At 41.1% G+C, this 25,158-nt stretch overlaps 1 protein-coding gene across 11 annotated transcripts in view; it reads left to right on the forward strand.

Annotated features, from left to right (window-relative positions):
- Nucleotides 1-25,158, forward strand: part of LOC1278228 (uncharacterized) — a 57,622-nt gene that overhangs the window by 29,483 nt on the left and 2,981 nt on the right. For 4 of the 11 annotated variants that reach the window (XM_061653235.1, XM_061653238.1, XM_061653239.1 and 1 more), the window contains one exon: nucleotides 20,508-21,008. In XM_061653235.1, coding sequence (XP_061509219.1) covers nucleotides 20,508-21,008 — 501 coding nt within the window. Of the gene's footprint in view, nucleotides 1-17,747; nucleotides 17,817-18,101; nucleotides 20,438-20,507; nucleotides 21,009-25,158 lie in introns of those variants that run through there. The other 7 variants (XM_061653236.1, XM_061653240.1, XM_061653237.1 and 4 more) reach the window with 5 other exon arrangements.

A 25,158-nucleotide genomic window follows, 5' to 3' on the forward strand; every position in this document is an offset into this window, starting at 1 on the left:
TCCTGTTGAACCCTGTGTCCCACCAAACCAAGAATCCGGGTCATAGGACCGTACACCGCTCGTTTAGTGCACACGGCCCTGTGAGTATGTGTCGGTAATTAATGCTCACTAATGCAGCATAATTCCAGGCACCAGGCACACAATGGTCTAAGTAGTACGAGTGTGTGTGTGGATGAAGCAGCAGCAACAAAACCCAAAAGCACGCACGAATACAAACAATTCTATCGTGTGAAATGTATGAAGCATGCAGCATACCAGAGAACAATGTATGCAGAGCGAATGGAGGAAAGTAGAAAGAAGGGAGCCCATATGCATCTATAACATGACGACGCGCGAATGTGTGTGTGTGTATGTTTTTGTGTGTGAATTAAATTTACGGTCAAACAAATGAAAACTTTTTTCAAAACATTCAAACCCGTTACACCTGCTCTAGTTGTTACTGGCAAAACGCTACAAATCTGCTTTACATTCTACTTCTCTTCTTGTTCTTTGGCGCAACAACCATTGTTGGTCAAGGCCTGCCCTATACCACTAGTTGGCTGGGTTATCTTATTCTTGTGATTCTAGTACAGGTGTCCCCCGAGTTACGACTGTATTTGGGACCGAAAAAATGTCCCAAAGCAAGGTGTAAGTCGAAATAGTCGTACGTCGAATATCTGTGAACATAAAGTTTATAACCAAAATTGTAGAGTAGGAATCAATGAAATCTAGTATTTTATTTCAAATAATGTACGATAATTTGTAAACGGCTTTTGGGGTAAAATTTATACGATATAGATATTCAAGACTGGGGAGTTGTGAAATCTGTGGAAATGTGTTTGTAACGGTTATCAGCACAGAAATTCAAAAAATATATCAATTTCATTTCAATGGCAACTTTAAACTGTCAAAATCAAAATCGTCGTAACTGCGAATCGTCGTAACTCGAGGGGGTCGTAACTCGGGGGACCCCTGTACACATTAACACTTGTTTTTACCGTATGGAAATCACTAAAATCTTGTCCCAGCTGTCTGTATCTCTTTTAATTTTATTTATCGGAGGTCCAGTCACCTTATTCTCATGGCACAGAAATGTGTGCTATTATTATATTTTTGGAACTGGAAACTGGACCCGCGCGTAAATCTTTCCTCGTTTATTCCCGTTCCCACATTTTCCAGTCCATCAGAGCTACCTCGAGTTTAATGGTTATAATTATCAAGAGATAAAAGACTACAAACTGCAGTGTTACGTATTAGGGGTGTTGGTAGAAACAATCAACCAACCAAAACAACGCATTTTCCATACTCAGGGCACACATCTACGTACTAGTTGGGGGATTATTTTTTCCTAAATTTCATTTCTACTCGATTATGCTCTATAGCTACATTTTATCGCTGCAATAGGTCGCAAGCAAGCACGTGGTAAACGATTTCGAACCTCGCCCAGAACGACCCACCAGTTATTATGGGAGTGGTGGTGTTCACTGAACATAAATTGCAGACCTTTGAAACAATGGGAAAATGCTTACGTATTTTGAGCGACAGCGAGGTAAAAAATTGAACCGGTAGAATGGAAAAATCACATACTGCAGTGCATTATGCAGTGGTGCAAATGCTTCCCAATCCGTCAAGTGGCACTTACATAAAATCTATTACCACACGTAGCCCTAGTGTTGTACCCGTTGGCGGGCCCGGACTGAAGGATGTTTTCACCGGCCTTTCTGCGTTTCATCGGCGGGTGTTTTAGCAACAATTGCTAACGCATTGTATGTTACATCGGAGAAATCCGCGATGGTCGTTGCATATCGAGTATGTGGTAAGTTTTTAGTTAAAGTTTAGACGGCAGAAGCTTTCCAATAGTGGTCTTGCACCCTTGGCGAAGCAGAGCGAAAAAAAAAACAACTGTATAAAGACACCTTAAGTTTAACGCCGGTAGAAAGTCATGGAAAACCAATTGAAACACAACAAATCTACCGGTAGATGAATAAATGTAAAACATAGTACATAGCATCGAAACTTTGTTTTATGACTGTGTTCTTCTACAATCTAGATCGATGAAGACCGCATATTTGACGATTGGAAACCGATCAAAGCACTTTAGGCACCGATGGTCATAGTGGTTGTAAGACGGTTGGAGGTTAACATTGAGCCATGCTGTTTCCCGGTTTCTTAAACTTTGTTTTCCTCTTACTACATAAGCAACATGCTGCTACTATTGATATGTTCGAGGCGAAGCGTTTGAAATTGGTTGAAGGTAAAATCGAACTTTAAACATTCACAGCGACCAAACGATGAGCTTGTTGCCGTGCTAATGTTCTTTTTTTCTCTGACTTATGATACCCTCTGGGCAAAAAATATGCTGCAACATGCAATCAATAAAAACGGCTATTCAAAATATGATGGCGCACTCACGAAAAAACACGTTAGAAATAGCCTCCAAAATGTGACCCTCAATGTCATGCTGCAACGAGCATTGAGCTTGTTTTTGGCATTGCTTTGGATTTGGAAACAGAACTTTGCTTCCGCTTCCTTTATATGGGGCGCCGTATATTGAACTCTCCGGTGAGCCCACCGTTCCAATTAATGATCTGACCGATTTGATTTTCACGCGTCTACCGATACAATCCCCTGGACCAGGGTTCTCCAAACTTCACTTCACGGGCCGGATTACACATAAATATTGTTTTTTTATTACAGTCGCTTACTTTTGGTTATGAAAATGTAATTTGTTTAATTGTTTAATTGATTATTTCTCATTCAATCGATAACAGTGATCCGTGTGAATATTCTTAAGTCTAATCTTAGTTTAAAATTAGTAAATAGATCAACTTAATAACTCGTTTCGAAGGCGGTTTTTAAAGGATTGCACTGAGGTTCCAAAATCAAATATATGACAAACTTCATGAAACACCATAGTAATGCTTGTAACATCGCCGTGTTTTGCGAGCATTATTCTCACCAACTCTTTCAAATGCATCTTACGCTCTAGATTGCTTTCTCCCCTGTTTCTATTTGTTGCTAATGTAAATTTTGCCTTCTTTCGCGATTGCTCCTTATCTTTCTCTCTTCACATTTAATTTGCCGCAATGCACTTGAAACCTAACCTAACTACGGGGCCCTTCACGATTCTAGTTAGTTTTTTGTACGGAGTTTGACAGTTGGAGGCTGAAATCATGTAAACACTCCATACAAAACCACACCCAAAACTAGAATGCAATTTTCAGTCTAGGTTATTCTAGTTTAAAAGCTAGAATTAGATTCGAGTACCTGCTCGAAAAATGGCAAAACAAGGTGGTGTTCAAGGTGTCTTTATTAAGGAGGTGAATTGTTAGCGCGTTTTCCGGGCGCCATCATTGAGTATTGTTATGTCAAATCGCATACAATTTTCTATACCCCCCTACAGCCCTCCCCGATTTTAATACCGGAGCCCCCAGTATTGTTATGTCAAGTCGTGAAATGTCAATTTGCTCTGAAGCACTTCACCTCCTATTATCCATACACCTTGGTGGTGTTTACATTTATCCCAAGGTGCATTAAAGAGATCTGGTGATGGAATCCAGAATCAAAGTGTATGTAGTTCAGGTGATCTCATAGCATATTTTTTTATAACCAAATTTGGATATCACTTTTTGACAGGATGGGTGAAAACTTTTGTTCAAACAAACTTTCTTAAGGCTTGACGAATACTAAAAACACTCTTAAAATCTTCATTCAGAAGCAGAAGCGATAAAAATCAGCCTTCTAAATTCATACACCATGGGATAAGCCCACCTGTATATTATACCCACTTAGATAGCTGCTCGAAAACTTCTATATAATGCAAACAGCTGACAGGCTGACTTTTCTGTCTATGAACTTAAAACGGAAAGGGCCCCTATATACGTATCTAAGTATCTAAATTATAACCATGTTCAGGATACCATAAGTTTAAAGTCATAAACGGTTCAATATCTGGTGAGAAAATGCCTTAAAATTGTGAGGTATGTTTCATTACTCACATCTATCATCATAATTAAAATTTGAATAAAAGGAGCAATGAAATTATCCTCACGTTATCAGGCATTTTTAGAGCATAAAAAAGGTGTTTTAAACTTTTTTATTTTTTTTTTACCTAGCTAATGGACGAACGATATTTATCGTTCTCCTTTTAAATCAAAATTTCCTTTTTTTGAGAAAATATCAACTGACTATATCAAAATCGTACAGCTTCATATTATTGAAGCTCCTTTTTAAACTTATAAAAATAAACAATGAATTTATCATTAAAATAATCAAAATATTAAACTTTTAGTTTTAGTCTTTACAAAGTCATCACGGACCACATTACACGATCTCGAGAGCCGCATGCGGCCTTCGGGCCGTAGTTTGGAGACACCTGCCCTAGACAAACCTTGTATGGAATATTATGTCTAATTAGGTACGGTTCCGTACCGAGCGGTGAGCCATTAAAAATAGAACAGTGCATACGTTGGCAGCATGCCGTTGAAGGTCAACTGCTAAAACACTCCATCAACAGCAGCAACAGTTCAAACAGCTTCGTCGGAAGCTCAGTGTACGGAACTAGTTCGGAAAAAAAAACTTTATCTCGGTGCACGTCTCATATTTAGAAACTTTTTATACCGTTGCGGGGGAAAAAGTGGTAGCATCTCCGTACACTGCGGAGGAGAGACTTAAATAACACCACCACAATTTCTCTGCCCACCTGTTTCAAATGCCAGTGCCCCCGTTGATTACCACGGCAGTTGCTCCGCTACGCTTGGCGCAGAGGGAAAAACGCACAATGCTAATTAATTACCTCTCTAATAATTACTCGAGATTTTAGTCTGCCCGCACGATCGTTCACCGCCATTTTAGCATTGGGTTGAGCTGTAGGAGTAGCCAAATAAGAGAGATCGAGACAAAACAAAAACAAAGGTTGGTCGTCCATGGGGCACGGATAAACATGGGAATTAAAACTAAGCAGGTGCGTTATGGATCTACCGCACTGCTGCTACTCGCGCCAATTTCACGTTACGATTTTTATCCGCAACACAACAACTGCTTGCACTGGCGTATGAATATCGTATTCTGGGGGTATCTAACCTAGGGTAGATGCAAAAAAACAACGATAGAATTAAAGAAAATCTTTCTGAGCGTAGTTTTATGTGCTCTGCACAGGAAAAAGGGATTTGATGGCCCTAAAAGAAGGCACCGAGCGTTTTCCTGCGTAGAAAAGTTAAACTATGCGGTTGCCAGCAAGAGAGATGCATTCTTTGATCAAAGAGCACGTATATACGATTATTAAGAAAAGGTTGCTAATGTGGAGCGTTTTGAATAATTAACTTTCAGGACATAAATAAAACAACCGTCTTTACAGCCCATGGGTTTGATCTTATTTTTTTGGGCAAACAAAATATATTACCGAAAAAAACCACAAATATTTTTTTGCGAACGTTAACATATCAGCTGTTTCCAAAGGGGCGGAAATACTTCCGCTCATATGGAATATACTACCAAAACCAATATCGAACCAAAATACTTACTAGACTTTCTTCTAGAATTCCCCCCGTTGTCTACCCCCACGCTTCGAATGACACCTTCCAGGACAATGTTGATGAGCAGGCAGGAGATTCCGACACCTTGCCTTAGACCCCTGTGAGATTCAAACGTTTCCGACGTCAAGTTCGATACTCTCACCATACACTGTATCTCGTTCATGGTGGCCAACAAAGCCCATCGAATTCAATTTCACCTTTCCCCAGAGTGTGTGTGTGTGTCATTGGTGCAATCCAATGAATTTATTGCGTCTTTATCGGCAAGATTCCAAATTTCCGACTATTAACAATTCCCTAACATTGACACATTTGACGGGTTCATAGAAAAAGTTGTAGACTGCCACCTTTTTATCGAAATCCGATCTGATGTGCTGGTTGAGTGAACGTGGAAATTGGTACGCGGGATGAAAAAATATTACTTTTCCTTCAGACAACGGTTGGTTCAGGTCCAATTTTGGGGCCTTTTCCGTTTTAAGTTCATAGACTGAAATTTCAGCCTGTCAGCTGTTTGCATTGTATAGAAGTTTTCGAGCAGCTATCTAAGTGGGTATAATATACAGGTGGGCTTATCCCAAGGTGTATGAATTTAGAAGGCTGATTTTTATTGCTTCTGCTTCTGAATGAAGATTTTAAGATTGTTTTGAGTGTTCGTCAAGCCTCAAGAAAGTTTGTTTGAACAAAAGTTTTCACCCATCCTGTCAAAAAGTGATATTCAAATTTGGTTATAAAAAAAATATGCTATGAGATCACCTGGACTACATACACTTTGATTTTAGATTCCATCACCAGATCTCTTTAATGCACCTTGGGATATATGTAAACACCACCTTGTTTTGTCATTTTTCGAGCAGGCACTCGAATCTAATTCTAGATTTTAGGCTAGAATAATCTAGACTGAAAATTGCAGGCTAGTTTTATGTGTGGTTTTGTGTGGAGTGTTTACATGATTTCAGCCTCCAACTGCCAAACTCCATACCAAAAACTAACTAGCATCGTGAAGGGCCCCTTTGTTGGATTTTTTCCAACTTCCTATGGGCTTAGCTCCACGCTGCTCACGAGCTCCACGAAACCGAAAAATGTTAAAGGTATGAAAAAACAATAGAAAACATCATCCAATCTGACTCTTTTTACCCATCCAAGACCATGAAAAACAATTTAATTCATTGTAGCTGATCCAGTTAACAACATTCCCAGGTAGTTGTGCTGCTGACCTTATTGCCGTAAACCCAATTTATGAAAAAGTACAAAAATCTGCTATATTCCTTGGCAAGATGCATTGGTTAAATGTCAGTTGATTAATTTTTTGAAAGCGTACTGACTGAATGGGAACTGTGATGGAATGCAGTGCAAGACACGAAACGCCTTAGGGGCGGACGTCAGGTGCGTTAAAGAAATGACCGACTTTCACTCTTTTTCTCTCTCGCATCGTATCGTATGGCCCCACGGTTCTTTGATTGTGGACAATAAAATCCATCGAAAGATTTGTTAGCACACCATTTGGTCAATCGTCTTCGCGCGCCCTTCAATACCCAGAGGGGGGCCGCCAGCCGGTTCTTTTTCAGATTAAACGGCGGTGATCGGTTACGACAGAAAATTCACTGTTTTGCCGACGACGGTGACCCTACCGCCGATTACTACATCATCGACTTTTTCCTTCGGTATCGATTTCCAGTATCACCGTTTCCTATCGAAATCAGTCGTACGTGACTATTTCTTTTCTTCTTGCCTGTGTGACTTCATGGCATGGTTAGATGTTGTCTCAAATCAAAACAAAAACAGTTTTGAAGAAAGTCTCTCATTCAGCATGGGTTTGGAAAAAGCTAGTAATAGGTAGTAAACTAATAAGCAATATCGGTTTCCAAGACATTCTTCCATTCCTGGCCTGCTGCTCGGGGCTGTGACGAACGAACGACGCTGTAACGCCACATATAAATATTCACTTGTTACGTCAAGCATCTAAGCGTGAACGTTTCAAAATCTCAAAAAAAAACAAAAAAAGCGTGAATCTTTCGCTTTTGGTTCCAAACCGATACCATCACCACATTATGTTTGACCGCCACAGTTGTTTACGGTTCCATTTCCGATCAATCGCTTCCGATAAGTAAAAGTTGCTATAGCGAGCCCGAGGATTTCATCCGTCCAAACCAGTTCCATTGTATCTATCTCACGTTTCTTTCCTGTTGATACATAATTTGGAAATCACCATAAATGCCACACCGAATCTACTTTTGTTTCAAGCGATGATAGCAGGTGGTGTAGAGTTAGCTCAAAGTAAGCAGCGGAGGATCGATGACGATGGCTTCTAAAAAAAGAGAAAAAAGTCGTATGCATAAAACCTTTTTTCTTCTCTCCATTGCATGCGGAACATTTCGATACGAATCGGAACCGGGAACCACAAGCGTAAAGAGCGGGGATTATTCAATTTTCACACTCAACACAATTCTTCCTGTATCCCCCAGGGGGCATGGGAGACACTAAAAGTGGTTATGGGAATTTTTGTGTGTTGGCCGAAAATGCTCGCTGTTGGTTACGATTGAAATATCTAACAGTCCCCCTCTCCAGTTCTCAAAAAACCTGTTTTGATTGTGTGATGTAAGGGACGAGTGTCTATGGACGCTATGGAACTGAAAAGCTTCCGGACATAGATTAGACACTTACGTAATTTGAGTGTCTGCTTCCGTCGTTGCCAATTTGGTTGGAATTTGTGTTTTACAAATTGATACATTCGGGAAATAATTACTGTTTTGCGTCCCAGAACCCTGCCTGCGTCCCAGAACACTGTTTCTATAATAATTCTATCTTTGGGAGAAATGCTATTTTGTGTTGAGGCGAACGAAGAAACAACTCTCTCCAAAATTAAACCTTTTCCGTTCCTTTTTAGCAGTTTTCTAGAACGTTTTATTATTTCCCTCAGTATCGACGAAACTATTTTCTGTTAAAACTTTTAAACATACTACTATGAATAAAAGAGCCCCCCCCCCTCCCCATAGGAAATGAAAACTAAAGCCAACTAGCTAGAGTAAACTCGTTACACACATTTTTCTGTATCCTTAAAATAACCCAATAGCACAAGAAATAATCAATTAAAAACAACCAATTCATATAACCACCACTAAATTATTCACCACCGATACACCATCTGACTGTACCACACTATGGGTCGAGCCATTCACACAAATATTAGCATACGCATCCGAATGCCGCATACGTGTAGCACACTTGCGCAAACAAGGTTACGTTCTAATCGGTGCGTTCCGAACTTGTACTGGGCGTAGCAAAACTGGTGATACTGTAGACAATTACTTGTACAGAGACCAAGTGAGTCCTGTCTATGCTGGCTACGCTTACTACTCCTAGGAGCTCATTAATGGACCCAACTCATAATCTTGGCAAATTCATCAGGGCAATGATTCCGTTGTTATCCAATTGATGCATAAATTTACGATATTTACCTACGGACATTTGCCTTTGTGTGCTTTTCCCTTGTGCGGCACACGAGATCCTCCTGTCAGCCGGTGAAAGGTTATTACACATTCCAGCCATAGTCTCCGGTAGCGTCCGTAGCTCCAGTAAGTGACATATCTTTGCTAACGTTCTGCTGGTCATTTACAGTATACCTACACTCCCAGGTACGATTTCACCGTACCGAATGTACGATAAACATGCTACACAAGAAACATTACGCTTTCATGTGGCATGCACTACCTTCATGGTAGGGAGAATATCTTTGCCCTACTACACCAATGGATAGATAGTCATCGTGCACACTTCCGTTTAATATGTTGTGGCAGCATTCCAGTATTGTTCCACACTCTACTGGCCACCATGGTGTGGCATTTCCAACATGGTGCGGCTTTGGCTTCGGTCAGTGGATTTTCGGTAAAGCTCATTGCACCATAATTGGCTTCGTTCCTTTGCCGCTTCTTCCTGCACACGGTAGTCAAATTCAAAGATACTCCGGTCTGTGGTGATAAAACGCTGTGGAAGGCAACAAACGTCCGACCGTATATTGTCCCGGTTACGAGAACAACTTTTATCATTAGCCAAAACCAGCACGCGTGTCATGTCCACGATCATCCTCCCTTTTTGAAGTCCGTTTATCCTTGTCGAGATTATGCTTGACTTTATTCCGGTTGCAAAGACACGGCGAAAGAAGCGATACTGTTTTAGTGACTAGAAGCAGACTTCAGTGGCAATTACGCTGACAGCTGACTGTTTAAATGCATTAGAACGTGCTAAAATGTGTGCCACGTTGTAATGGAGTTTCGATTAGATTGAGTAAGTTCTGAGGGATATGTGCAAAGAGACACAAATATCCAAGGGTTTCATTAAAGTTAAACTAAATCATGCTGAAACTCTTTGTATTTTTAGGTAATGTTTTGCTTTTCTTTCCAACAACATTTCAAGTTATGGAACGAAAATCAACATTTCCGAGTGGCTCCAAAGCCGCAGCCCCAGCACTCCAGAACAAAGAACCCAGCATTGCCAATAAAACATTCCCCCAACCCGCCAGAGACATCCCTACGTTACGACATACACACATATTGTTAATAACGATAGTAAACGTAAATCCTGCGAATGGCACTCTTATATTCACACCTACACTCTTTCCTTGCAAAATGTTCCCCATAAATATTTCCGACAGGTCCTACGTTAATGCTTCCGGTATGTGTGAGGCACAGACAGCGGTCTGCTGCTTGTGCCAGTCGCTGCTTGACAAGCCCAACCCATACAAAGCAACGTGATAGTTTCCTTGCCTCACTGCCAAAAGTCGAGGGGTGGTCATAAATGGTCATAAAAATACCGACAAGAAATATCTAACCAAGTACCGTCCAAACCGATTCTCCATATTTCCCTGCGAGTGACGACTGTCAATGATGTTCTACAGGTTCGCACAGGTGCGATGAGCCTGAAGGGTGGCAAAGCTTGACCTGCTTCCGGTATCGGTCGCCCAAGGGCAGCATCACGTACACGACACGTACCAACCAGACCACCCGTCAGCGAGCACCCGCCAGGGTAATCTGTGGCTGTGGCAAAATGGTTTATTATATGCTAATTTATAGAAACTCCCACGGAACTATCGAAACGTAGAGCAAACAAAAGGAATGGATAAACGGAACCGAGCCCGAGCTTTATATAACAACACGTCGCTGGTAAAAGTCGGTCAGGTCAATTCCCGACTTCTAGATTATCCCAGAATGGCAGGGGATATAAGCCACACACCCAGTTAGCACCGGCGTAAGAAAAGTGCGACTGACGGTGGCTGACGGTTGCAACCTCGAGACAAGATTGCAGGTCAACTGCGCTAGACGGTTTACTCCCTCTTTGTGTGCGATTCGGTGCATTGCTATTTATTACCGTTTTGCCGATCCCCTGGAAGAGCTTGGAGGGGGGGGGGGGGTGGGGGGGGGAGGATGGAGGGAAGGCATACACACTGGGAACTGTGTCATTGTGGCACATTGTTTTGCGGTCAAATAAACTGAGGATAGTGATGGTGCAGATCGAGTGTGGCGGGTTGCCCGTTTGGTCGGTTTATTCTTGTGCAGAGGGAACGCAGCCAATACACATCGTCGTGGCGGAAATCGGGTAAATTAGAACCGTGGGGTCGAATGTCAACTCACAAAATGTGTCAGTCTTGTTTGGGTTTGATGTCCATTTCAGCTGGGAATGGGGGTGGAAGGAGAACGGAGATAAAAAAAATATAGACGGGCTAATTTTTGTTAGCTCTACAAGTATTCCCCGATATACGCCATACTCGATTTCTCTATAAGCTATTTTCTCAGATAAAAAAAAAACTAATTTAATGGCTAAAACCTCCCACTTCAAACAAAATTATACGAAAAGTAGCTATAATTTCACTGAAAACCTCGAAATTCAAGATACGCTAATATTCGAGATACGCTATTGCCACCGGTCCGCATTAATAGCGTATATCGGAGAATACCTGTACTATCGCGCCCTGATAAGAAGATAGAAATGGTCGATCAGAGCCTTGACATGATTCATGCTTTTTTGTGCGAGTTTGTTCTGCATCATAGCAACGTCATGCCACTACGTCTGTTGTGGATGGAGAGTGAAGCAAGTCATGGTGTAGTATAGCCAGTTTGTGTCTGCGTGTTGCGTTGGACACGTGGGGAATGGGAGAATGGGAAGGCATATCAATCAATGCTAATGTGGTACAAGAATTATTCACGAACGAAGTATCTTTTCCATTAGTGTCCATTATTAGGACAGATTGGAGGTCGGATCAGAAGCATGATATCGTGTGTTCAAACCACTAGACGCTGGGCCATAACAAGTATGATGAACATTTAGAATTTGTCCGTACGAATCGATACCAGATGAGAAGATAGAAAGTGGCTGATTAGATAAAGTAGAATAGAAATAAAGCTAATCACGTTTAAACTCATACTCGAAGTTAATCTGTTTCTATTACTTGCCTAGTAAATCCGAATATCATGCAAACGACCTTAAAAAATAAAAATTTACTTTTTCTCGGATGTCGCATTATAAAAATCAGTTCACTAGTATTCAGGACGTGAGCATGACCCAAACTTCTTTTGGCTCAACAACCGTTGTCGGTCAAGGCCTGCCTGTACCACTTGTGGGGTTTAGCTTTCAGTGACTTTTGGATTACCCCCCATAGCAGGATAGTCAGTCCTACGTATGGCGGCACGGTCTAGTTGGGGCTTGAACCCATGACTGGCATGTTCTTAAGTCGTACGAGCTGACGACTGTACCATGAGACCGGCTTGACCCAAACAAGGACATGAAAACATTGTATTCTCAATGCTAGTAATAAAATAAATGTTAGAATGAAAAACATACAGCACAAAGCGACATCCTCTAACACTGATACCACACCTACCCACACTCACGTGCAATTTCTGGCATGCGATGGTAGCCAATTAATCGGTGGCTATATTTTTTCATTACTTTTTCTCTTCTGCCTCCCAAGATGCATTTACATGCTTCTCCATTGAAAATCTGTGCAAAACAAAATTCTCACCCTTTTCAAGTACCACAAGCTGTTTGTTGAATAACTAAAAATGTACCCTTTGCTGTCTCACTGCTACAAACCTACAAAAAGGTACAAACCTTCTGTGTCTTCTTGTTGAGAGTTTACTGCTGCTTCCTTGCTGAAACTTCATAGCGTTTACCATTCGGTATCTTCCCTGCTGCCAATCAGTGATACCAATGCGGGCAGCAGGACAAAGTGCTCGTCGCTGCGCGGGATAAAGTGTGCTAATTACATTTTAGTACACCGACACCATCTGATATTCGCCTTATCGAAGGTGTGTGCTCTCCTGCCGCCACTGACTGTTGGTGTACTTTCGCTGAAACGTACTGTATTAAACTTCAACTACGGTCTGGCGCATGAATTTAATTACACTTTTATTACAGTTTGTTTGCGGAGAAACCGTCGAAGAGGATCTCTCCAAGAGGAAAGAGAACGAGAGGATCTAAACGTGCCGTTTACATTGTTGTAATCCCTCCTAAAGGCAACGAAGAAAGCAAATCTCAACTGCAAATGCTCGCCTCGCGCGGACTATCAATGTTCGATCTTATTCCTGAAGTTTTATGCTGGAACAGCACGATACAGGGTTTTCCGAGTCAATTTCCAATGTCTACAACATTGATTGCGAGATGTTTTTCAACAGTTTGACAGCGGGTCGTAGTTTGGAGACCCCTGCCTTAGAGGCAAAAATTGATGCGCACTGTCAAAAATTGATGCCTTAGAGCAGCGGTCGGCAAACTTTTGAGGCAAAGGGCCAAATTTAGTAAATGATGTAAAGCCGCGGGCCAGGAGAATGCGGTTTTTCTATTATTGTGGTTTAATTATTACATTATATAATTTTAGAAACAAAATAATTGGTTAATTATATCAAGCAATGCGATTGGTATTATTGCTGTTTTCCTATAATTGTGTCATCCAAGTATGGTTCAAAATTGATAATACCTACTTTAAAAAAAAATAATATACAAAAATATAAATCATAAAATTTTGTATTCGACCTTCATTTCGATAGTCTTATTGTGGTGTTAAAATAATGTTAATATTACATAACGGTTACATTAAAAAATGGACAACAATTGTCGATTTTTCATGGGTTTATCTTAACCTGCACTAACAAAACGTTAATTGCACTTTCAGTCATTTTGGTCGCCAACATCTTGGCACTATTAGGCACTAATGAAATAATCGAAAGAAAGCCCAGGTTCATTTTTGAGGTTTCAAAAGAAGCTGAAATGAAGACAGAAGGATAAGTGGCTACATTACTGCGTTAGCAGGACCGGGATATCGATGCAACCCACCAAACAGTAATATAGTAATATAGTACCTGGGAAACATGAATAAACAGATCAGGAATTAGAAATCGCATCCACTGGCTGCGCAATGGCAAACAATTACGCAAAAACTCAATGTAACGTGATGCAAAAACTCTACTCTAACAATTTTGTAGCAAAAACTTAGGAGGAATTGATGAAAATCGAAGGTAGAACTTAAATCATGCATGTTTTCGTCCACCATGGTGAAAATTCCTAATAACTGACGAAAGGCAATTCGCAAAGTCTTTAACTTATTTGTGCAAGTAATCTGAAATAATTCCCTTTCAACAGATGTAAAAGTAAAGAAATTATCTTTCCTAGTTTTTTTTCTACAGCCAGCCGAAAATGGCATATTTTCGTCACAGTCGTTATCAGGTACACGGTGGCGGTGCAAATCGAACCACAAACCATGGTTGATTGAAACTTGTAGAGTTTAATTAAAACCAGCTCCGACAATTCACAAAGCACAAGCGACAAACTGCACTTTAAAATTTTAAAGTTTTTTACATTATCATGCAAAAGTTACGGGGATATTGACCTCGAGCTCGAACATACTGAACGGTCCGTCATTCCATAGTACTTTATTTAAAAGTTGAAAAAGTACGATGATTTAATATGGTATACGAAAAGATCTTCAGTAATTTGTGTACGTATCGTTTGGTATGTTATTACTAATAGATTGCACCTATTTTATCATGTTTTAATGAAAGCGTATGTACAACTGTTACGGTTTGATTAGCTCAATACATTTAAATAAAAGCACCTCACACACGCGGGCCGGATTGAATGTTGTGGCGGGCCGCATTTGGCCCACGGGCCGGACTTTGCCGACCGCTGCCTTAGAGCCAAAATTTGGTGGCAACGACTGTACTCCAAAACTTGGTTACATGATATTAATTTTCAAGATTGAATATCTTTGAATGTCATAGAATTTGGCTTCACGGCGCGACGCTTTTTGGCGGGATGTCTAGTTGCACGCTTACAGGACAGCGAGGGGAAATAAGACAGCTTGTGCGATGCTGCAACGACAGCTATCCCCCGCTCGAGGGCACTTAGGAGACACAAACTGCTCACTTGACTAGGCGGTGGGCAACGCAATTTGGTCACGTGTTGTTATTTTTTTTCCTCTCTCGCCAAGTTACCATATTTTGGCGTTATTAATTTTACCACATCGTAATGTAGGGTGCGGTAAGGTTTTGAAGCCCTTGTGCCATTTATTGGACGCAGTATCGGTGCGTGACGCGGAACTCTCCATTCCCCATTTCTCTGTTTTTATGTGTTGTAAAACTAAATCGATTCATTTTCATTTTTCAATTGTGTCCCGAAGTGTCACAAGTTCCATTTGCGGTGGGCGCGCAAGACAAGACTCAAAACTTTCCAAAAAACACCATCTAGGAGTACCCTTTAAGATAAGTTAGTAAGTAAGGAGTACCCTTTAAGAAACGCAAGAAAAGAAACAGCAAAATTTCACGATGATGATGTGAAGTTTGAAGACGGAGTCGCTTGACAAATTCCCTTTTGCATAACGACATACGGCTTCTTTATTGCCGTTTTGGTTGTCCCAACCCCTGTCGCAAAGTTGTCTTTTTTGTAAGCCAATCTTCAAAAGCTCAAGTGAAGTCCTTTTCTTCGTGGATCCTTTACGGCTTATGTAACGGTTTGAAGGAAGAGACAACATCTCCAAGCTACATGAATTTCCACTCGAAGGTGTGACTTTAGTTTTCGACAGCAAGTATCGCAACATAACTTTATCCATTGCTGTTGGGAAGCAACACATCTTTAAACACACACATCACGATCACTAGCAGCATACGTGCTGCACGGAAGTTTGGAAATGATGATTTTAATTTGTAGATAACGTTTCACGCTGCACTTGTGCGCCTGAAAACGTCGGTAATGTATCTTAATAAAGAGCGCGATATTTGTGCAGGTTTTGCTGCGATGTTCTTTCAGTCTTTCCCTTGGGGCTGAAAGCCTTGTATTGGATATACTCTCCAGGCATTATGCAAGTACCATCTGTCTGTTTCAGATGGCAAATAAAATACACACGAGACAAATAGAGAAGCGTTAGTGTACGTGACTAATAGACGACACTTCAAAATATCATCGCTAAACATACACACACTCTCTCTCTCTCTCTCTCTAGAGACAACTTGTACAGGCAGATGCACGGAGAGTACGAGCAGCATCATGATAATTTAAATTTGCCCCCACATGCTCGAATGTATGTGCTGCTCGGTGCACCCTGAACCAGCACTTCAGTAGCGCCAACAGCAAACTAACAACATTCGATCGGTTGGAGACCAGAAGCAGTGCTGCAGCTGTATCTGATGCGAAAAGAAGTACTGTCAACGGTTCTCGAAACGTAAGACACAAGAGTAGAATACACACATGGCGAAAAAAATGACACTGCTCCCTCCCATGGGATGACACAAGAGTAGAATACACACATGGTGGTAAAAATGACCCCAGGGGAGGGCATGGCCGATCGAGAGAGCTTATAATCCGCGCTGTCATCGGTTTATGACGTGATGTGATTTTTGCGCCACGTCAGTATCCATAATGTGCGCAACGGACGAAAATTAAAATATCATCAAACGACATCGGTTGATGGATGGATTCATTCGGTCAAGAGCACAGAGGGAGAGCCAACGGGCGACAGCGATCCAACGAATAAAGTTTAGTCCTGTTTTTTATGTCACATACTCCAACAATTCTATTAGGCGTTTGTGCAGTTTGTCGTAAATGGTTGAACGGTAATATTCGATTTTCCCCAAGCTTCTGCAGAAGTCCCTTTCGACCCAATTAGTTGCTCGCTAAATTATTGGCTATGCGTGGAAAACTTTATCCGGAAGCAGAAAAAAAGTTCCCAAAATTGGTTGCACAATGTGTGTGAGGTGCTTTTATTTAAATGTATTGAGCTAATCAAACCATAACAGTTATACATACGCTTTCATTAAAACATGATAAAATAGGTGCAATCTATTACTAATAACATACCATGCATCGCATACCAACTTAATGTCTCTTATCAGGCCGTTCTTCACAAACCATGTTTTAAATTTAGATTCATTAAAGCACGATAAGGTTATTAGTCAATCACAAACAAATCCATGAACACTTCTTTGGATGTTGTCTGTACTAAACGGAGAAAACACGCACGAACGGGAAACGGCAATAGGAAAAAATAACCAAACTGTACACTTATGCGTCCCCAACCTTCCCTACCAGCACGTGTCGCACTGAATGCCACATTCTGTCGTTTGCGCGTAAGTAATTGAATTGCATTTCCATTTTGAACCGAAGCGTAGACAAACAGACTAGACTAGACCGATAACCCGGTTTATGCCAGTCAGAGCAGCTGACTGCACACGAACGATAGCAGCAGCTTCCGTTCACTGCAGGACGTTTGTCTGCTTCCAGTAGCATGCACACGGCGCTGACAGTAAGTGAACAAATATAAAATAGTCAGAATCAACCAACCGGTCACACCAACCCATCGAGTATCCAACCCCACAAGTGAGATCGACATCAGCGGCTTCGATTTGCGTAGGATGTGGTCTCGCTGGGAACGTGCTTTTACTTTCCTCGGCGGCCATTATCAGCCGGTAGTGACTGTTATACATTATTTGCCCGATTTTTCTCTTTTTCGTTCAAGAATTCCAGATAAGTTACTTTACCACTCCATCTTACAGGCCTCCTCTGTTCACCTCGAATGCACCGTTGACTTCCTACGAAAGGTGCAATCTTACCACACAAGTTGGACCACCGGAGAGACATTGATTTCATTAACTTATTCCACACTTTCATTCCTTCTGCTCTCACACATGCGCCTTCCGCTAGTATACTCAGCGTTTTTGTGCATAGTTACCTTGCATTAAGGATTGTTTTTTCTTTTTCCAGACACCCAGACCGATTCAGCGCTTTCATAGAAGCGACGATTTCTGGACAGCCTGCGCTAAACATTTCGTGGTCACGTTTGCAATCAATTTTTACTTACATTAGCGTATACTTACAATAGCTCATCGAACTTTATCAGAGCCTTTCAAAAGTCGTGCCGAGCGCTCATTTGTCGTATGCAAATAAATGGTAAAACCAACTCACACAAACGAACTCCAACCCTATGCCTGTCTGTTGAGACTAGAGACTTTGGAATCGAACGCACCCGGGGGTTCTGCGATATCCTTTTATAGGACCGTACTGGCGTTTACGACACAGACCAGCCTTTTAAAGGTAGCTTGGAGGAGCAAGGAATTAAATTTTCCTTGCAACTGAATGGACTCTCACTGATGGGAGTAGCTCCATTAGATCAAACTCTGCGCCGAGCACGAAATGGTTAAGCTGTAACCTCTCTCCGTTAATTAATGATAAATGAACATTTGTTTAGTTCATCATACATGTGTATGTACGGTGGCAGCACCGAGCAAAACACAGAGTTGTAATGACATTAATGCTAACTTTTAATTTGCTCCAATGTGGGACAGATAATGTATTACAAAGGTTAGGGCAATTTTAAGTATAACTTTTAATATGATTAAAACATAAATGTACACAAACTAACCTATGAAATTCGGTGTTTTGAAACATTAGATATACTCCTGTGTCGTAACGATTAAATCACTTAAATTTACTTTTCTGATTCGACAAACCTAAAATTCTACGGTTTTATTCACTAAACAAGAATTTCTCAGAAGGATCAGGAGGATCAGAACTCACCAAGCAACGAATATTTGTTGTCCTTATTAAAACGTGTTTGCGAAAGAGTATGTTGATTAGAAAACGTCCGCTATTACATCCTTTCCCATAACCACATGATCCTCCGTGAAAACAAGGGAAACTGCACACTGCCGGCCATATCGTCCACGGATGGCAGTACCCGGCATGATGGATGAAAATCGTTCGTCATGTGAAAGCAATTCCTCTGCAAAAGGACCAGGAAGTATACATAATGACACGTTGCGAAAGCAGCAAAAAGTGCCAGGACTGCACTATAGTACCCTGAACTCGCTTCAAAATTGTGTTTCATGGCACGAGAGCCAAACACACAAAAATGCAGCGCAGGAGACGGGGATGGGGTTTCAACATCATGAACTTAAATGATGATGTAAAAGCGTCACAGGAGGAACAAGATGTTTTGACCGTGTACCGTGGATGTGTACCAAGCGCTTCTTTTATTCTTCGTTAATTTTCCTTAGATTGCTTCAATGCGGTCTCCAAGAGAGGAATAATTTGCGGTTGATGACTTAAAGGTACTGCTGTGGATAGTTGACTCTACCGTGTGCGGTTGGTTGAAAGCTTCCCGTCAGCATCACTAGAATACCGAAGTACGATGGCTAGACCAGTGCGCCAGTGGATGAGTTGCTCGTTGTTTTTTCAGACATCGTTTGCAATCCCCGGGTTGATAGTAACCATATCCAACCGCACTATTTGTCCGCGAGACAAGATGGGTTGTTGGTACCCCAGTTTCAGTTGATTAATCATTTTACTTTTCATGTCGTTCACCCCTTTTCTGGTTCGCGCTGGACGATAAACAATATACGCTTCACGTAATTTCGGTATCCTTTTAACGAAGGATAATCGTCCAGTGATGTCTTTTCTGTTTGCGTGGGATAGTCTTTTTTTACTTTGTTTTACTTCGTTTATGCTCTCCGTTTCAGCGAAATGATGCAAAACAAATGTTTTCCTTACCAAAAGAAATAATACCATTTAAATAGCAGAAATCTTTGAGAATATATCAACAATCATGATAACAAAACAAAATTCTATTCTTATAATAAAAACAATAAAGGCCAACTCAAACTTAACAGAGCTGAATACAGAGTTGAGATTGTAAAACGCTAGGATCCGGTCAATCAAAAACGTTTCTTTACATAGGTGACATGTGCTGTTGAAGAGGGTTTAGTGTGCTTTATGAAGGCAGCAACGCTTGCAGGAGAAAGAAATTTATCTAATCGAAGTTGTAGTCTACCTTCCCACCTCTATAGGCTATCTTCATAACATAAACAAACTGCTGACGCTTAATACGAGGAAAAAGGGTGAAATTGAGCTCACGTAGGGGGGGACTTTCTTATCAGCTAACCAACAGTCCAACGGTAACATTAAACGTTAACAATCATGGCTGTATATTTTCGAAAATATTTGCGCTAATGGTTGGCACACTTCGTTTTAATTATTTGCTTCGATAGATGAATCATTATTGCCAAAAAGTATTAAGAAACCTGAATTATATCAGGATAATAAACTTAGCAGAGGAGAGATTTAATGTTACTTGATGTTACCAACATACGACCTTATGCTTTATCAAATGTTTATCAAATAAATCACTGCCCAGAAGCACTCAATTCTAGCACATTTTTCGCAAACTTTCTACAAATACATACTCATATGCGTAGCACACCGCTAGAACCACGCTGTTAAAGCCTTATCTTTAGTATATCGCTAACAGCTCTTGCTAGAACTCAGCGCAAACAGTGACAGACCGTATTCACCGACGTACGTTCGTCGTAAGTTGCAGTTTGCTTTGTGAGCCGAAATGGTCGAAATGGTGCACGTATTTGCGTGAAGTGGGCAATCGGCTGTTGATGTGATTTCAAGTAAAAGAGTGTTGCCGCGAGGAGGAATAAAAATTTTAATTTTCTTGTTCTTTTTGTTTCATTGACACAGATGACACACCTCCAGCGGCACCGGTTGGAGTCAGTGAGTGACCATAGTGGCCCATCCAGCTCGTCCAGCAAATCAGATAGCTCGGACGGTTCCGTCTCGGAGATCTGCGAGGTAATGCAGGACTGGTCCCTGGACGGTAGTGACCCCCAGTCACATCCGATGCAGCTGCACCACCCCAACAACCATCAGCACCACCTTCTCCATAATCCGCATCACCATCATCATCACAACCATCATCGCCATCAGCCACACCACCGTACTTCGATTCTTTCGACTCACGACCATCTCCAACAGTCACAGGAGCAGCAGCAGCAGCATCAACAACAGCAACATATGGGCGGCATGATTTCGCCCAACTCGAGCTACACGCAGGAGGACGTGGACGAGCAGGATGACGATCTCGAGTACACCAAGCACGACCTCATCAGTCTGGACAACGGCGTCATCACCGACTACGAACGGGCCCAGGTCGAGAGCTTCTTCAGCGGACTCGGCACTGAGGTGAGTTTGAGGGCGTCGATACATCAATTAGAGTGTGGTCGAAGAGTGTATGATGATGTCAGCACCGTCGGTCGAAGTCGAGGCAATAATGGGGTCCTTTCCGTTTTAAGTTGGTAGGCTGAAATTTCAGCCTGTCAGATGTTTGCATTTTATAGCAGTTTTCGAACAGCTATCTGAGTGGGTATAACATACAGGTGGGCTTATCCCAAGATGTATGAATTTAGAAGGCTGATTTTTATCGCTTCTGCTTCTGAATGAAGATTTTAAGAGTGTTTTGTGTATTGGTCAAGCCTCCAGAAAGCTTGTTTGAACAAATGTTTTCATCCATCCTGTGAAAAAGTGATATTCAAATTTGGTTATAAAAAGATCACACTTTGATTCTGGATTCCATCCCCAGATCTCTTAATGCACCTTGGGATAAATGTAAACAACACCTTGTTTTACCATTTTTCGAGCAGGCACTCGAATCTAATTCTAGCTTTGAGGCTAGAATAATCTAGACTGAAAATTGCATTCTAGTTTTGTGTGTGGTTTTTTATGGAGTGTTTACATAATTTCAGCCTCCAACTGTCAAACTCCATACAAAAAACTGACTAATATCGTGAAGGGCCCCAATTGCAGCAAGTGTGCATATACGCAGACACAAACTCAATTGATGGTGCTGATTGCACGGATAGATCGAATTTACGTCATGAGTGCATTTGAGGAATCAATGAATTCTTTGTTTAACCTTCGTATCAATAACCAAAACTGCACCTATACTTCTATGACCTACCCGTGTAGGCCATACATTTTATACGGGAATATTATTAATCTTTTAAACATATTTTATGTTTATACCATAACAATATTTCTATAAGCAATACGACAAAGCCGCTCCCATGATAAACATAACAATACTTGTTTTATGTTATAACTTTATTGTTTTATAGTTGTATAGTTTTTTTTAATTGAACATAATTAAAACTTTGATTTTTGGATCAGTGTTAAAAAAACATGTTTTTTTAGGCATTCTGAAAATGTTGGATCAATTCGATTTTCCAAAAAAAAAAAAATTAATTATAAAATTAATGACCACAACATACCCGGCTAGGTGCTTATATAATTGAACGTTAATGCACACATCTTCGTATTCTTGCCAGCTCCGGCATTCTTGCATGAAGCGTGTTGCTATAAAGTTGCTTGATTTCCATCCATGCTGTAGAATGTTTATCCTCCGTGGAATGGGATGAAGTAGATGAGAGAGTTAAGTTAATTTTTTTTCTGGGACTAACAGTCCACTTGAAATACACTATGAAATATTCACACTTTCTGCAGCACCAATGACTGTCGTTCGAGCAGATTTTAAGCCCAGAATGCTGATGTGTTTACAGTACGAAAGAGCATATCACCCTTAAAGCAGTTTGTCATCTTCAGCTTTTGCACCATTGCACGTATGCCTGTGTGCTTATCGCTGTGGCCGTAAGCGTAGTCTCCAGAAGGAGCGGTGTGCGGTCAGTTGTCAACAAACAATTACCCCTTTTTGGCCTGGCCGTTGGCGAACACACACAGAGATAAACAATAGTGAGTCATTAGTGTGACGTGTTCGTCCAACACGCCACTCTCCAGAAGGTAGATCCATATGGGAAGGCGTGTTCAATTTTCTCAGCCGGCGGCAAAATTAATGTCAATTATGATTGCCACATCATGAGTCAGTGTCATTTTGTTGTTGGAAACCGGGTGAATCCGGGTCACGTGTTTCCGGAAGGCTATGGACGTGGGGCAATTTCGAACAAGAATAGAGCGTGTCTGTCAGCTACAATACAGTAACGCATCAAAATGAAATGAACTGAAAAGAAAGAAAACTCAAGCATCAAGTGTCCAAAGTTTAGTGTCACGAACTACCAACTCTTCTGATGGAAGTTTGACAAGCGAAAGAAGCAGACCGACCATTATACAAATAATCACGATCGAATGACAGCCAGTAGTTTTTTTTTTGGGAGTCACATACACGTCCTGGAATTTCTAATCACATGAGAGATCACGGAAAAATTGTGTCAACGTTTTTTTCCACTAAAAAAAGGATCATCGTTATCCCCCTGACCGGGAAAAGGGGAGAAAGGTGATGAACCACGTGCACGTTACGGATACATGATCTAGGTTTCAACCTTTACGCAAAGCTCAAGGAGAAATGCTGGAGAGTCAGCAAAAAGTTCGGCCACTTTGATATTCCCACTGTTGCCACTGCTGCGATACATCGTTTGCATCAATGATTGGGTGCGGTGCTTTGCTTTTTTCGCCGGTTCCTCCGATTAGCACCAGTTTGTTACTGTTGTGTTGTATGCTCTTTAGCTGAGTTTAGTTCCCTAGGGGAGGACTTAAATGCGAAATATGTTAAATTTACTTAAATGCGAAATATGTTTATACTTTTTTATGGCGTTTACACTTGCACCCATGCTGAGAGAAGCACAAAAGAAAGAACCAAGAGAGGCGCAAAACCAGGCCAATATACCACGGTACTCGTGCTTTCTCTCTGCCATCCACCTAACCACCCTCCCCCCCCCCCCTCCCCACACTACCTTCACCTTCAACACATGAGGATGCCAGAAAGCACAGCAAGAAAACAACATTCGGTACAGACAGGAGGACAAATAACGGTCCTAGAGAGATTGTCAAACAGTGCCGTTCCACGCACAGAAACATACTAAAACGCCCCCCCCCCCCCTTTCCTTGGACGATCCCTCTGGAGAACAACAAAGAAAAGGTGATTTTACATCTTAAATCGAAAAGTTATCATCTGTTAATGATGATTTGTGACTTTAAAGCATTTTTACTGGCGGCTGACGCAGGACCAAAGTGGTGTTTTTTTAGACCTTCTCCACCAAACCTTGCCTTTCAGCGTCAATTATGATCAATAGAGTATGAAGGTGCTTGGAGAAGATGGTACGATGCATTAAGACTACAAAAAACAGTACGCGGCAAAGACAGCTCAGTAGCAGGAGTTCGGCAGATAACTGATAGCCTTAAGATTCTCGCTGATTGTGGCAAGGTACGTACGTTCACAAGCCATATATTTCTTCGCGAATCTTTCTCCTTCCACCAGAAATAATTGTCAAAAAAGATTCGCCATTTTTTTTGTTGCGTTCACACACCACGAGTCTTCGCTAGATATAATAATCGTTATTTAACAAAATAAATCGTAAACACGGGTTCTTGTTGTAAGAAATGCACAATAACAACCATTAGAACACTAGGGCTTGGGATAAAAAAGCGATAGAAAAAGTATGTTAAAACACGATATTTCCCTCGGTCTATCATAAGATTCCAAGCAACTATTTTTGTTATCGATCCAGCGATGAATAGCATGGATTGCCCGAAAAAGATTCGCCACAGGCTGCCAGAATATGCCGTGTAAGAAAGCGGCTATAGGGGAAGCTTCAAATTTGCACCACACAAAGATAATAGCGATTCGCAAAACGGGAAAATTAAAGAAGAAAAGAGACAATGATTTTACACCACCCCTTTGGGGAACCAATTAACAGCTGGATTATAGTTTTGGGGAATCACCACATACACCAGAGATAAAGAGCTTGACTGGTGCACTGTTTTCATGGTTCAAATGACGATCATTTGATTTCATTGTAAGCATCTTGATAATATCGTTTCAAAACCGATGGTTTAAAGGTGCCCAGTTGTGACCCTTTTTAGTAGGTTGATTATATCGCTTATTACAACATAAACTTTGGCACTAAACTGACTTACTAAACAAATGCTAAGATCAGACGAACTCTTAACAATGTGCTCATTTTTAATTGATCACCATAAAAGTAGACGAACGAGCTATTAATTTGATTACTGTTTTTAGTCAACGCGGTAATAAAGCCGCTCGATTACGCGAAAAGTAGGGTTGGAAAGAAAACATAGCTGCGAACCAACTAACTAAAGAATCATAACAATTTCAACAAACAAAACTCGCTAAAACTTCTTGCGCCATTACCGGGGTCGGTTCCGTTTTTTGTATCGCAACAGAATATACGCTTTATTAGCATCGAAAAGCCACAAAATGTTCATACGAGCAGTAGAGCGACAGAGAAAATTTACTGTAGAGATATAACGTTCCCGGAGGCTGCGTATACTACACTGTAAAATTATCCGGAAAACGTCTAAATAT

Source organism: Anopheles gambiae, chromosome 3, assembly GCF_943734735.2.
Source record: "Anopheles gambiae chromosome 3, idAnoGambNW_F1_1, whole genome shotgun sequence".
In the NCBI taxonomy this organism is placed as follows: Eukaryota; Metazoa; Arthropoda; class Insecta; order Diptera; family Culicidae; genus Anopheles; species Anopheles gambiae.